Raw genomic sequence first — 15,340 nt, 5'->3', positions numbered from 1 at the left:
GGTCCATTAATGACTTTAATTGTTTTTTCAATAGCCTCAATAGGCTGTTAACAGGCCGGCGGGCGCGCAGCTGACTCGGGTGCAGCCCCGCCGACCTGAAAATGGAAATGACGCGGGGTGATGTCAGGGGTTCCACCCGACGTCAGCCTGCGTCAGTTTACGTGTCAGCGAGCGGTCCCCGCCTCTGCTCGCCGACCGGAAGATCCTGCCCATAGAGTCTACGGGGGGATTCATATAGGTTAAGTGAGTGGGCAAAAATTTGGCAGATGGAGTATAATGTGGGAAAATGTGAATTTGTCCACTTTAGCAGGAAGAATAGATGAGCAATAGATAATGAAGAGAGACTGCAGAACTCTATGTACGGAGGGATCTGGGTGCCTTGGTGCATGAATCACAAAAAGTTGCTATGCAGATACAGCAAGTGATTAGGAAGGCAAATTGAATGTTGGCTTTTATTGCAAGAGGAATCAAGTATAAAAGTAGAGAAGTTATGCTACAGTTGTACTGTGTACAGTTTTGATCTCATTTCAGAAAGGATATAATTGCATTAGAAGTAGTTCAGTGAAGGTTCACTCGACTGATTCCTGAGATGGAGAGATTATCTCATGAGGAAAGGTTAAGCAGGTTGGGCCCATATCCATTGAAGTTTTGAAGAATGAGAAGTGATCTGATTGAAACATGTAAGATCCTGAGGACATTTGACAGGGTGGATACTGAGAGGATATTTCCCCTTGTGATGGGAGTCTACAACTGGGGGACAGTGTTTAAAATATAGGGGTTTCCCATTTAAGATTGAGATAAGGAGATATCTTTTTCCTCTGAGGGTTGTTAGTCTGCTGATTTCTCTTCTCCAGAGAGCAGTGCAGGCTGGTTCATTGTATATTTTTAAGCCTGAGTTGGATTTTTGATCAGCAAAGAAGTCGAGGGTTATGGCGGGCAGACAGGAAAATATAGTTGAGGCCACAATTAGATCAGCCATGATCTTGTTGAATGGCAAAGCAGGCATGAAGGCTAAATGGCCTACACCTGCTCCTAATTCTTCTGTTCTAGTGTTCTTGTTGCGTTTGTCTTGTTGATTGGAAGATGGAAAGTTTCGCTAATGACGAAAAATGTTTCTCCTTTCTCCATGTTCTTATCTTTGAAGATTTTAGCCTTGATATATTACTAGCACTCTTTGCCTCTGAGTCCGAAAGTCATGGATGTACAGTCCAATCCTGACACTTGAACATATATCTAGGCTAACCATTTAGTGTGTTGCTGAGGAAGTACTGCACTGTTAGAGATTCCATCTATTGGATAAGATGTTAAACAGCGGACCTAGCAGATCCTACAGCAATAGATGAAGAGGAGCAGAGAGAGTGTTATGCTAACAGCACACACTGTTGCCTGCATGGAAATCAAACAGCAACTTCCAGTGAATGTACTTGTGTTCTGGTCAACATTTATCCTTCATCCAACACCACCAAAACAGTTTATCTGGTCATTTATCTCTACTGTTTTTGAGATCATGTGTGAATGCTAGCTGCTGTAGTTTTTAACGTCACAATAGTGGTTACTAATCAAATGTACTTCATTTGGAGCACTTTGGGATCTGCTGAAATTTTGGAACGTGCTTTATAAATGCCAGATTTTTCTTTTTGAATGCTTTTTCGACACTGAAAATCTCTGGTTATGCCTAATTGCTACATTGCCAATGCTAAATCTACTAAAATGGCAGATATGGAACAACAGGCCACCATAATTCAGAGATACCACTTTTCTTGAAATACATGAAATATAGGAAGGGCAGTCTATAAAAATAAAAATGGCTTTCCCGTTCCATGAATTGTGACCTGGAAGAGTAGTTAGCAGGTATCACATTAGAAGAACTAGGAGCAGGAATAGGCCATTTGTCCCCTTGAGGCTGCTCTGCCGTTCAGTAAGTTCATGGCTGATCTGATTGTGGCTTTAATTCCACTTTCCTGCCAGCACTCCCATAACCTTTGTCGCCTTTGTTGACCAAAAATATGTCTAACTCAGCCTTGAATATATTCAATGACCCAGCCTCCACTGCTCCCTGAAGAAGAGAATTCCAAAGATTAATGACCTCCTGAGAGAAGAAATTCCTCATCTCCATCTTAAATGGGAGACCCATTATTTTTAAAACAGTGACCTCGTGTTCTGGATTCCCCTATGAGAGGAAACATCCTCTCAGTATTTCCCCTGTCAAGTCCCATCAGAATCTTGTATGATTCAATAAGATCACCTTTCATTTTTCGAAGCTGCCATGAGTATAGGCCCAACCTGCTCAACCTTCCCTCATAAGACAACCCTTCACCCCAGAGAAAAGCCTAGTGAACCTTCTATGAGCTGCAGTGAACGGTCTCTGAACTGCCAGAATTTCTGGTTCCATGTTATAGTTAATAATCGTTTAACATGCTTCAGGTTTTCTGATGGCTCTTATGTTTGAACACAGATTCCTATATTGGTTTCTGTTCTGGTCTCTGTTTCAACTACACATTACATTGGGCTGGATTTTTCTGTGGTAATAACGGTAAGGCTAACAGCGCACACTGTTGTCTGCATGGAAATCGAACAGCAACGTCTGGGCCAGAATTTTCAGGTCGGTGTGCGGGGGCGGGCCTGGCACGCCGACGCGTAAAATGACGCGGGGTGATGTCGGGTCTGCGTCCTGATGTCACCGCGCGTCATTCAGATCTTTCGTTCAGCGGCTGCGCACCCGCCGTACTGTCAAAGGCCTGTTAAGGCCATTAAAAAACCAATTGAAGCAATTATCAGCGCTGTCCATCCAACTTTAAGGTTGGCGGGCAGGCGAAGAGCCCAAGCGGCCTTCACGTTTTTCAGGAAACCTCATCCACTGGCGGGATGAGGTTTCCTGAAGGTTTTATTAAATAAATAAATATTTTTTTCACAGTTCATGAACATGTCCCAGCTCATGTGACACTGTCACATGAGTGGACATGTCTAAATAATTGTAACCTTTATTTAAAACTTTCAATCTGTACTTAATCTCCCTGAGGCAGCTCCGTGCCTCAAGGAGATTTCTGTGCTCTTTCATGCTTATGCGCGAAAGAGCGCAGGCCCCGGCTCTCCTTCCTCCTCCTGCCCGCACAGCAGCGCTGAGCACTACGGCTCCGCGCCCGCTCCCAACCAGCCTGCCCGACAGGCAGAAAATTCTTCCCCTGCTGACTGCACATGTGTAGTTAAACATGGAAATCTGGAATTTGTTGTCTGAGATGTGACTATCCTCCAAAAACCGCCAGGAAGATTTCAGTTCCTATTTGTTAACTGATTTTAAAAATTCCGCAGTTTAAACAACTGCCTAAATTTGTGGCGGTTCCTGGATTTCATTAGCTCTAAAGCTAATTTATTGTAAAGTCTTTTCAGATTAATATTTAAAATTACTTTAATTACTATGCAAAATTTTATTGATGAATGTTATTTGTGTTAATTGATGTTGATCATTGAATGGCCTTATATTGCAAATTGTGTACTTGTGGCCATGTTTCACCAATTGTCAAAAACTATAAAATCTATTTAAGATTAAAGGCCACACACAATTCTCTATACAAGCAAACTAAAAACAAGTTAAGCCCTTATCCTGCAAAACTAGCAGGAAGCATTTAATGTCAGAACACAATTTCCTTACTTCATTCTTATGCTTCAACATGATTTTTTTTAAAAGCCAGTTCAAGGATTGCAGGAGTGTTTTAAATTTTATGGCTTAATATTAATTTTAATACCTCTTGCTACATACAGTGCAGTACTAATGTTATACACTAAGTGGAGCAAAATACTATTTCAACAGCTGGATCAGTGAATAAGGATCACATCCAATGGACATTGTAATAGAACCTGTTGGCAAGTCAAACCAAGATTGAGAACATTTTTTAAGCTTTGATAATTGATCAGAAACAAAAAGACTTTTAATTTTATCAACATATAAGCTAAGAAAGTCTAAATTGGAGGAAAGAGCCTTTTACTGGTATAGGCCCACCCTAGAGCTGCTGTTCAGGCTACAACTCACAAACTGTCGCTGTGTTTGAACAGAATCAAATAACAAATTTATTTTAGTAATATGTTTTGGGGATATTCATCCCATATGGATAACATTCTTGAGCGTGGATACTCGTGGCTGCAGAGAATTTGAGTTGTTACCTGAAGATGCTGACAATTTAGCAGCCAAACCTTCGACCAGTCTTATTCCAGCAACCTTGCTTGATGTGACCATTTTGAAAAACAATATTAGATTTATGTTATCCTACCAGTGGACTGAACATCATTACTATAATTAGACATTTTCAGTCAAAAAATGTACAGTGGAACAAATGTATTAAAATGGAGTTATATTGATTCTTGCAGCTCTTTTTATTTACATTGCTTATGTTGTGTAACCAATCTTATCTTTACATCTTGCAGCCTCCGGGGAAATAACATTTCTGATCAAGGAATCTCCAAACTGGTTGACCGAGCTCTTGACAGCTGCAATTTACAAAAGATTGCGTAAGGACAATTCTACTGGGTGTTTCTGTTTGCAACTGCTGAGAGTTAAAATTATTTATTGATATAAAAAGAAAATGTATAATATATGCTGTATAACTATAAGGAAGTTGATATAAGAAAATAGCACGAAAAATGATGTAGAGATGTGCACATAGATTTGTTTACTGACATTTCCTTGGAGAAAAGAAGGCTGAGAGGAGACTTGATAGAGGTATTCAAGATCCTGAGGGGTATGGACAGGGTAAATGGTGAGAAACTGTTCCCACTCAAGAGAGCATCAAGAACTAGAGGGCACAGATTCAAAAATAATTGGCAAAAGGAGTAATAGCGATGTGAGGAAAGATCTTTTCACCCAGAGGGTGGTTGGAGTCTGGAACAAACTTCTGAGAGGGTGGTGGAGGCAGGTTTGAACAAGGTATTCAAAAGGGAATTGGATTGCTACCTGAAAAGAGAGAATGTGCAAGGTTACAGGGATAAGGCAGGGGAGTGGGACTAGGTAGAATGCTCTTTCAGAGAACCAGTGCAGACTCGATGGGCCGAATGGCCTCCTTCTGCACTGTAAAGATTCTGTGATTTCCAGCACCGCCATTTGTAAAGAGCTGGGAATATGGGCCAGGCAAGTCTGAAATTGGGAGAGACGGAACAAAACCTATATCAAGGTTTAGGGGAGACACCCCCCACCACCCTCCTCATTTCCTTTCCCATCATCATCCACCAATTCAGCCCCGCACCCCCACGCTAGTGGTTACATCTCTGCTTCTTCCTTAATTCAGATGATTTCTGATTCAGGTGTAACATGAATTTTCATGAGACTCCTAACAAATGCTGTAACAAATCGGTGAAGTGTAATAACCAGACTGGATATAAAAGAATATTCAAGGGAAATGCATTTACTGTTCAAATTCCTATGTTTTTTTTGAAGGTTGTTTCACAACAATTTAACTGATGCATGCACCCCCTATTTTGCAAAGCTGCTTAAACATAAGGACAACTTTCTCGCATTAAGGTAAGATCAATGTTACTAGGAGGGTTCAATACAGGAAGCGATTAGAGGTTAAAAGCCTAAAATTCCAACTGGGGCTTAAATTGGACAAATGAACTCAAGTGGATTGGAATTTGGGGTGAAACCAGCTAGGCTGCACCAGGATTCTGCCCTGCACCAAGTTCTGCTTTCAATTCCAGTAGGCTTGGAGCAGCTGAGTCCACCACTCGCCATCCCCCTCCCTCATCAAGGGATGTGTCTGCATTACTCACTACGCTATAAAGCATCAACAAAACTATCGCAGCTATAAGCTGGCATGTTTTTCCTTTTAAGGTCTTTGGGAAGGACCCTGAAGGTTCTCCGACAAAAGCAATTGTTCCCAGTGGATTGATTTCCTCTGATCATACAAAATCTCAAGAATTTATCACGAGAGATATAATTTCAAAGTAAAATTGAGTCTCACTTGTGATCTCGCGAGAGGGCTTTGAAATGTCAGGATTTTTTTGTATGATATAAAAGGCTGTTTCCTGTTGCTGCAATTAGTGAAGTTAATAGGAAAGCATTGTTCAAAGAAATTACTGCCGTAAGAATCTGTCCTCTGTCAGTGTCCTGATACAAATATGGTTCCTTTTCTCCCAACCCCTACTACCCTGCTCCTTGTTGCACTTAGATTAAAATAGCATTTAAAACATTAAGGCTTAAAGAAGGATAAGAGTGAACAAAATTACCTGCTAAAATCCAGCATCTCACTTCAGCCTAGGTGAAGTGAACACCTTTAAAAAGCCTACTGAACGCTAAAGGCTAAATGGGGCACCAGATCGCAAAAGCTCTTCACCCTTTTATGAAAACAGGCAAATCTTTTTGATTTGATTCTAAGAACAGTAAAGTCAGTTGTGTTTTCTTTTGCCTGTTTAAAAATCCATTCCATCTCTCCTTTCTCTGAAACATGAATATTTTTTAAAAATACCAGTTTGTATTATTTGGGCACGTTTCCTAAATTCAGACTTGCCACCCACTTCTTTGTCAGGTGGACTATGGGGCACCTGCATGTTTTTTTTTGTAAATTTGAGATTCCTGACTTCGCAGGTAGGACTAGGTGAGAAACATTTAAGCTGTGGTTCCTTGTCGATTGGGAAAATTTTCCCAATGAGTAGCTAAACCTCACAGGTCAGGATTGTCCCCACAGGTCAGGAATGCCCCTCTGTAGCTTCCCCCTTCTTATCTCTATAATCTCCTCCAGCCCCACAAACCTCTGAGATATCTGTGCCTCTCTAATTCTGGCCTCTTGCGCATCCTTGTTTTAATCTCTCCCCTATTAGTGGTCATGCCTTGAGCTGCCAAGGCTCTAAACTCTGGAATTCCCTCCTTAAACCCTTTTGTCTCTCTATTCTCTCTTTTCTCCTTTAAGACATTAAGACATAAAAGACATTTTAAATGTACCACTTTGACCAAATGTTTGGTCATCTGCTCTATATCTCCTTACGTCTCAAATTTTGTCTCATAATGCTCCTGTGAAGTGCCTTGGGAGATTTTACTATGTTAAAGACACAATATAAATGCAGGTTGGTGACTGTGCTGCATTTTTGGATTTTGGCCAGGATGGTGGTAGGTTTGCCAGAATATGTCAGAAATTCTGTGTTCAGGACATTAAAAATCACCGTTCGTCCTGGTCCTGATTTCTAACCGGCAGCCCCACAGAATAGTTTATGTGTGGGCCTGGGATCTTCCTGATGTATGTGTGGGATTTGGTAAAAATTTTTTGTGGGTATTATACAGCCTGAGCACTAGCTTCAGCTTGTGTGAAGAGCTTTGGTTTGTAGAGATTAAATAAGCCATGAATGAGGTTTATAAACCAACTGTCAATCTATATTGGTTTATGTTTGTATAAAATAGCAACAATGATTTTTGCACCAAAACTCATGAAATGATTGAGTTAGAGTTACTGTTACCTTTACCGTGTTTTGGCTTCCTTAAAAACTTATAATGGTTAAAGCAAAAGCAGACAGTTTTTTTTGATTTAGGAAGGGTCAAGTGGATTTTCAAAGCAGAGTGACTATAGACGATTCCATCTTTACAATAGCTGATCAGGATGAGTGCCTCTGAAATGTCCTTAAATTTATCCCTAGTATTCATTCTTTAACATTTCCAGGCTAGGCAACAACCACTTAACAGCTGCTGGAGCGGAAGTGCTGGCAGAAGGTTTAAAACAGAACAACTCCATCCAGTACTTGGGGTATGTCATTAACTGTTATTTTCCTTGTTCTGCATTTCACATGCTGATACTTAACATGATACACACTTCATTCATGTAGGATTGGAAAAGCCAATAATCAATACTTGCATTAGAACCATCTCTTTGTAATCTCTTTTATCTGTTGGGTTTAGAAGATTGTTGGTCATTTCTACTGCAGAAAATGTGCCTTTAAAGTAACGGATAAAGAATATGTAAATTAGCTAAAATAACAGAAACTAGAACATATCACTTATGTGGTTTTGGAAGTAATTTTTGAAGTTAATAGAAAGTAAAATCTGATGGTGCAAAACAGACAGCCCAGCCAGCCAGTTTCCAGCCAGGCACGTTTGGTTAAAATGGCCCCCATTTCACTTCAACATAACGCGGCAATGTCTTAAACCACGACCATGAAGTAATTTTACGCTGTTTACTATATTTCTGTAATATTGGGATTCATAAAGTGTCTACTTCAATGTTTATCCAGACTTTGGGGAAACAAAATTGGAGGTGCTGGAGCTTGTGCTTTAGCAGCAGCTCTTGAGAATAACACAAGCATGTTATGGCTAAGGTAAGGATGCTGGTGTAATAATGCCTCGAACAAAATTTGTTGATTCAAACTTCACTTTTAAAAACCTGTTGCCTTGAGGTATGTATTTCAAAGGATTCTTTTCTGATCATTAGTCTTGTAGGTAACGATGTTGGCAGTCAAGGTGCCAAGGCTTTGGCTTTAATGCTGAAAAAGAACACCATCCTTGAGGAGCTGTGGTAAGTGTCTTCACGACATTAGCATGGGAAAGTGACCGAAGCATTTGGAGCCAGCTTGTTTTGAGGTTGGGGCAAATCATGAATCCGGCTGTCAGTTGAATTTGTTAATTTTTATTATGCTTACTAATATTTATGGTTTCACAAACATGTTTTTAAATATACTTTTTTTACGGGATTATTACCCAACCCAATAAGCAGATTATATCAGAAGGTGAACACATGGCTGAAGGGATGGTGTGGGAAAGAAGTCTTCCATTTCTTGGGGCACTGGCATCAGTACTGCAGTGTACAGTAATATACTCTAAGCAGAACCTGTGGAATTCTGCAACACATCAAGGCCGATGCCTATGGCGATCCCAACTAAATTCTGCAGTGTGAGAATGTAGATTCTATGGTAGGACTGTCCTGGGAGATTGCAGTTGCACTAAATGTTTAAAATGCTTCAGAAAATCAAGTGCTAATGAGTTGCCTTTGTTTACAAACTGAGCAGTTCAAATTGTTTAAAAACCAAGTGTTGTTTACAGTATTAATAGCTGCCACTTAATACCTGAATATCTCGGCAACTAGGTGGCAAGCTAAGTGTTGACTACTAGGTAACTGATACCTAGGTGCTCAGGATCTGAATATGCAATCTGACATCATTCTTCCCATCCTCATTGATTTGTGGCTCATTAATCCCCATGTATCTCACACATTCTACACTTGGCTGCCAAAGTTGACTTGGAGCTTCTGTAAAGAAATCTAATTAAGATGCTGAGAGCAATAGTTTGCATAATCCAAAAATATTTCAACTTTATACACTTGAACATTTGGAAATATATCGCTGTTTCTTCAGCATCACTGGATCACGACCCTGGAACTCCCTACCTAAAAGCACTGTGGGAGAACCTGTACCACACAAATTAGAGCAATTCTCCAGGGCAATTAAGGATGGACAATAAATGCTGGCCTTACCAGCGATGTTCACATCCCATGAATGAATAAATGAAAAGTGCACAGTGAATTAAGGAGCTGCATAATCAGTGTTACCCAACCCCATTTAGAATGAAAACATCAGGGGCAAAATTTTATGCTCGGCATACGGGCGCACGCCTGACACACCCAGGTGTAAAATGATGCGCGATATTTCGTTCGGCAGGCGCGCATCGGAGTCGGCTGCGCGCTTGCCAATAATTAAAAGGCCTATGAAGGCCATTAACAAGCTAATTAAATTCAATTTTATGCTGCCTGTCCAACCTTATGGTTGGTGGGCAGGCAAAGAGGCCAAGTGGCCTTTACATTTTTTAGGAAACCTCATCAGTTCAGAGAATCAAAGGGCTGGATTTAAAGTTTGCAACATGCCAGAAGCAGGGAGTAGGAATGGGGATGGAGGGAGCGGTCCCAGGGTGAGTGGGAAACCTGGAGCTAAGAGCAGTGCATCTTTACAACCCAGCCACTGCATTACCACGGGGAGAATTTTCTCCCTGCCGGGGTGGGGTGGTTAGGCGGGAGCGGGCGCAGGTGGGCGTGCAGCCCATCCAATCATCTGGGCGCCATTTTGCATGGGAGGGCCAATTAAGACCCACCAAGTGTGACGCGCACCTGGAAGCGCTGAGCATTTCCTGTGCGAGCAGGGGGAGTAGGCTGAGTCGGGGCCTGCACTTTTTTGCGCAGACGCGCGAAGGAGCACAGAAATCTCCCTGAGGCACAGAATTGCCTCGGGAAGATTAGTTTGATTTTTAAAAATTTTAATTAAAAAAAAAGTTTTTAAGACATGTCCCCTCATGTGACAGTGTTAAATGAGCTGGGACATGTTAATGAATTTTAATTTAAAAATGTATTTAATTTATAGACCCTTCATGAAACCTCATCCCACCCGTTGATGAGGCTCCATGATAAATGCAAAGGCCACCTGGGCTCTTCGCCTGCCCGCCAACCTTAAGCAGCTCAGTTAATTATGTTAATTGGAATTTAAATGGCCTTAATAGGCCTTTGACAGTTTGGTGGGCGCGTAGCCAATTCCACTGCGCGCCAGCCGAACTGAGGATCTGTATGACGCGCGGTGACATTGGAACGCACGCCCGACATCACCGCGCATCATTTTATGCGCCGGTGAGCGGGGCCCATCCCCGCTCGCCGAACAGAAGATTCTGGCCCACATCATTTTCAGGTTTGCCGCCCAATTAGCTTAACAACCCACTTGAGGCATTTTCAAATCCCGTATTTGAAGGAACATTTCAAATATGCAATTCCATGGATTTGGAGTCGCGAGTGCAAGTGAAGGAAATGGGAGGATGGAGTCCAGGCATTCAAAGGCTGTGCCTTGTTTTAGAGACGCCTCCCTGGATGTGCTGCTGGGGCTGTAAGGATCCTAAGGGGAAATACTGTTTCCTATTGACAGGAAGAGGTTGCTTGCAGATGAAACAAAGAATTATAACTGGAGGTAGCAGAGGAGGGAAGCAGCAGGCGTTGGTTCCACCCTTGTGGATTTAGTGTCAAAAGCAGCTAATAATCTAAGCAGGGCAGGAAAAGTGGCACATTCACAGACATCGTGATGTGTGTATCACCACAACCTCTCAATCTGCCTTCTCGAACCTCCTCCAGCATCTCACTCCTCATGGCAACTTACCTTGCAGGTGCACCTATTCGTCTCTGTCTGTGCACTTCCTCACATTCTCATCCACCACTGACACTCTCATCTTTATGCAATGCCATGTCCTTCCCTCACAGTCACCCTCAAGAAATGTTCTCCATCCATTTATTCAACACATTCCATTACTCTCACTCAGTGGTCTCTTCTCTCCCTCCCCACTCCCCCCTCCCTTCCAGACACTGAAATCGGCAGCTTGCCCACCGTTTTTAAATAAGTGATTAAAAAAAGTCAATTAGCAAGCCTACTGACCAGGATAATATGCTACTCACATTATAATACGGTTGATATGGGCAGGTGAGCGAGAGTGGGCAAGCTGCTCTTTGTGGCCTAGATGAAAAATGGCGGAAAGGAAGAGAGGGCACCTTAGTCGGGTGGGGGGTGGGTGGGTGCTGCCTTGCCTGTGTGCATTGGCAACTGGCATCTCCCCCCAGGATGTTACCCACCCCCCGTCTTCCTTCCACACCACCTGCCCTCCAAAGCTCGACCCCCCGTCCCTGGGCTCTTAGATCCCTCCCCACCCTAAAAGCCCAGGTCTTACTTTTCTGTGGCTGTCATTCGTGCACCTTCCTGAGCTCTGGTACTGTTGGCACTACTAGAGCAGCTGGCTTATCAGATGCCTATTTTCACCTTGTTTAGCCTGTCCCCAGCGTGTTATGGCTGCAGGGCGGGGCTTCTTTCTGGTGCGTATGCTGCTGGCCGACTTTCCTTCCGCGGGAGCGAGCAGTCCGCCACCTGGTAAAATGCAGCCTATTGTTCAGTCACACTATCCTTAATTGTGAATTCTAGCAGTTTGTTGACAACAGATGTTCGACTAACTGCCCAATAATTACCTGGTTTCCCTCTCTCACATTTCTTAAAAAAACACAGTATAAGCAGCACCCATGTCCATCTACTAGATCAGAGCAAAAAAAAAAAAAAAGGTGTCAGCTGTGGCTCAGTTCATAGCACCCTCGCCTTTTGAGTCAGAAGGTTGTGGGTTCATGTCCCACTCCCGGAAAAAAAAAAAGTCAAGAACTGTGCATGTACTCGAAAGAGTTACTAGATCAGAGCTCCAAAATGCAGATTGGATGTACAAACCTCCAAAACATAGATGACACCTCCAAAGTTGTCAAAATAACCTCTAAAGTTTGTAAATTAACCTCTCAGCCCAAGTACTATGGAAAAAAAACCTTTCATATATGCAGGCAAAAAGCAGCTAAGAGGTGTCAGTACTTATTGGCATATTCCTTTGTCATTTTTCAGCCATCTCAATTGCCACTGTGTTCTTACCATGCTTTGCCTGGTGAGTTCCTGGAAGCCTGGGAAACATAGGAACATACAAATTAGGAGCAGGAGTAGGCCACTTGGCCCCTTGAGCCTGCTCCGCCATTCAATAACATCATGGCTAATCTGATTGTAACCTCAACCCCACATTCCCACCTATACCCAATATCCCCCCCTTGCTTATCAAGAATCTATCTACCTCTGCCCTAAAAGTATTCAAAGACTCTGCTTTCACCACCTTTTGAGGAAGAGTTCCAAAGAATCATGACCCTTTGAGAGAAATAATTTCTCCTCATCTCTGTCTTAAATGGGCGACCCTTTATTTTTAAACAGTGACCCCTTAATTCTAGATTCTCCCACAAGAGAAAACGTTCTTTCCACATCCACCCTGTCAAGACCCCTCAGGATCTTCTTTGTTTCAATCAAGTCACCTCTTACTCTTCTAAACTCCAGTAGATACAAGCCTAGCCTGTCAAAACTTTCCTCATAAGACAACCCACCCATTCCAGGTACTAGTCGAGTAAACCTTCTCTGAACTGCTTCCAACGCATTTACATCCTTCCCTAAATAAGGAGACCAGTACTGTACACAGTACTCCAGTTGTGGTCTCACCAATTCTCTGTATAATTGAAGCATAACCTCCCTGCTTTTGCATCCAATTCCCCTTGCAATAAATGATAACATTCTATTAGCTTTCCTGTACCTGCATACTAACCTTTTGTGATTCATACACTAGGATCACTCTGCATCTCAGAGCTCTGCAATCTCTCATCATTTAGATAATATGCTTCTTTTAGATTCTTCCTGCCAAAATGGACAATCTCACATTTTTCTACATAATGCTCCATTTGCCAGATCTTTGCCCACTCACCTAACCTATCTGTATCCCTTTGTAGGCCCCTTACATTCTCTACACAACTTACTTTCCTACCTATCTTTGAGTCAAAAGCAAATTTAGCAAATTTAGCTCCCTTCATCCAAGTCATTTATATAAATTGTAAAAAGCTGAGGGATCAGCACTGATCCCCGTGGCACACCAGCTATTACATCTTGCCAACCAAAAGAGGATCCATTTATGCCAACTCTTTGTTTCCTGTTAGCTAGCCAATCTTCTATCCATGCCAATATGTTACCCCCTACACCATGTGCTTTCATTTTCTAATGTGGCACCTTATCATATGCCTTCTAAAAATCTAAGTACAGTACATCCATCAGTTCCCCTTTATCCACAGCACATGTTACTTCTTCAAAGAACTCCATTTAACTCCATTTTCCTTTCACAAAACCATATTGACTCTGCCTGATTACCTTGAATTTTTCTAAGTGCTCTGCTATCACATCTTTAATAATAGCATCTAGCATCTTCTCTATGACAGATGTTAAGCTAACTGGCCTGTAGTCTCCTGCTTTCCGTCTCCCTCCCTTTTTGAATAAAGAAGTTACATTTGCTATTTTCCAATCTAATGGAACCTTCCCCAAATCTAGGGCATTTTGGAAAATTAAAATAAACACATCAATAATCTCACCAGCCACTTCTTTTAAGACCCTAGGATGAAGCCCATCAGGACCCTGGGACTTGTCAGCCCCCAGCTCCAACAATTTGCTCAGTACCACTTCCCTGGTGATTGTAATTTTCTTAAGTTCTTCCTTCCCTTCCATTTCCAGCTATTTCTGGGATGTTACTTATATCCTGTAGAGTGAAGGCAGATACAAAACACCTGTTCAATTCATCTGCTGTCTATTTACTTTCCATTATTAATTCCCCAGACTCACTTTCTATAGGACCAAGGCTCACTTTGCTAACTCTCCTTTTTTAAAATATCTACAGAAACTCTTACTTTCTGTCTTTATGGGCAGAATTTTACATTCGGCATGTGGGCGCGTGCCCGACATGCCCGAGTGTAATATGACGCGTGATGACATCGGGCGTGTATCCCAACGCCATCGCGCACTCGTGCAGTGTTTTGTTTGGTGGGTGCACGCTGGAGTTGGCTGCGCGCCTGCAATAATTGAAAGGCTTATTAAGGCCACTAATGAGCTAATTAAAATCAAATTAACACTGCCCGTCCAACCTTACGGTTGGCGGGCAGGCAAAAAGGCCAGGCGGCCTTTACATTTTTTAGGAAACCTCATCCACGAGCGGGATGTGGTTTCCTAACACAAATAAACATTAACTGAAAACTTTATTTTTGAATTAAAAACATGTCCCAGCTCATGTGATGTTTTTAAAATTTTTAATGTCTTTAATAATTTTTAAAAAACGCTTCAACCTACCTGGGGCAGCTCTGTGCCTCAGGGAGATTGAAGCGCTCTTTCCCGCGTATGTGCGACCTACGTGCCAGGCCCGCTCTCCCTCCTCCCCCACCCCCCCCCGCACCCACACAGTTAGCGCTCAGCGCTGCCGCTCACGATCCACGCACAGCGGGTCTTAATTGGCCCACCTGCGTGAAATCGCGGAGCGGAGCCGATCGCTGGCGGCAGCTGGCTTCCTGACTGCTCCCATCGAGCCCGCCTGATGAGGGAAAATTTCTGGCCTAAATTTCTAGCTAGCTTTCTCGTATACCCTAATTTTTCCCTCCATATTAATCTTTTAGTCATTCTTTGCTGTTTGTTTATATTTTGTCCAATCTTCTGGCCTGCCATCCACCTTTGCACAATTATATGCTTTTTCTTTAAGTTTGATACTATCGTTAGCTTTTTCAGTTAACCGCAGACGGTGGGTCCTCCCTTTGGAATTTTTCTCTTCGGAATGTATCTATTCCGTGTATTCTGAAACATCCCCTTAAATGTCTGCCACTGCTCTCTATTGACCTATCCTTTAACCTAATTTGCCAATTCACTTTAGCTAGCTCTGCTTTCGTGCCCTCAGGAGTTCCCTTATTTAAGTTTATTCTACCAATCTTAGACCCATTCTTCTATCCCTCAAATAGAATGTAAAATTCAATTATATATTGATCGCTGC

General features: G+C 42.3%; 1 protein-coding gene and 1 long non-coding RNA gene across 12 annotated transcripts in view; one reads left to right on the top strand and one right to left on the bottom strand.

Moving 5' to 3' along the window:
- Positions 1-15,340, top strand: part of nod2 (nucleotide-binding oligomerization domain containing 2) — a 66,787-nt gene that overhangs the window by 38,886 nt on the left and 12,561 nt on the right. For 4 of the 9 annotated variants that reach the window (XM_078544291.1, XM_078544294.1, XM_078544293.1 and 1 more), the window contains exons 5-9: positions 4,420-4,503; positions 5,426-5,509; positions 7,635-7,718; positions 8,203-8,286; positions 8,400-8,483. In XM_078544291.1, the coding sequence (XP_078400417.1) occupies positions 4,420-4,503; positions 5,426-5,509; positions 7,635-7,718; positions 8,203-8,286; positions 8,400-8,483 (420 nt within the window). Of the gene's footprint in view, positions 1-4,419; positions 4,919-5,425; positions 5,510-7,634; positions 7,719-8,202; positions 8,287-8,399; positions 8,484-15,340 lie in introns of those variants that run through there. The other 5 variants (XM_078544295.1, XR_013576917.1, XR_013576919.1 and 2 more) reach the window with 5 other exon arrangements.
- LOC144682039 (uncharacterized) overlaps positions 3,867-15,340 on the bottom strand; it is a 38,006-nt gene continuing 26,532 nt past the window's right edge. The window contains exons 3-4 of one of the 3 annotated variants that reach the window (XR_013576922.1): positions 11,654-11,847; positions 3,867-4,482 (exon numbers count right to left, since the gene is read on the bottom strand). This is a non-coding gene — a long non-coding RNA (uncharacterized LOC144682039). The remainder of the gene's footprint in view (positions 4,483-11,653; positions 11,848-15,340) is intronic. The other 2 variants (XR_013576920.1, XR_013576921.1) reach the window with 2 other exon arrangements.

Source organism: Cetorhinus maximus, chromosome 6 (genome assembly GCF_964194155.1).
Source record: "Cetorhinus maximus chromosome 6, sCetMax3.hap1.1, whole genome shotgun sequence".
Taxonomy (NCBI): domain Eukaryota; kingdom Metazoa; phylum Chordata; class Chondrichthyes; order Lamniformes; family Cetorhinidae; genus Cetorhinus; species Cetorhinus maximus.
The sequence above is the reverse complement of the archived record's forward strand: the minus strand, read 5'-3'. Positions and strand labels throughout refer to the sequence as shown.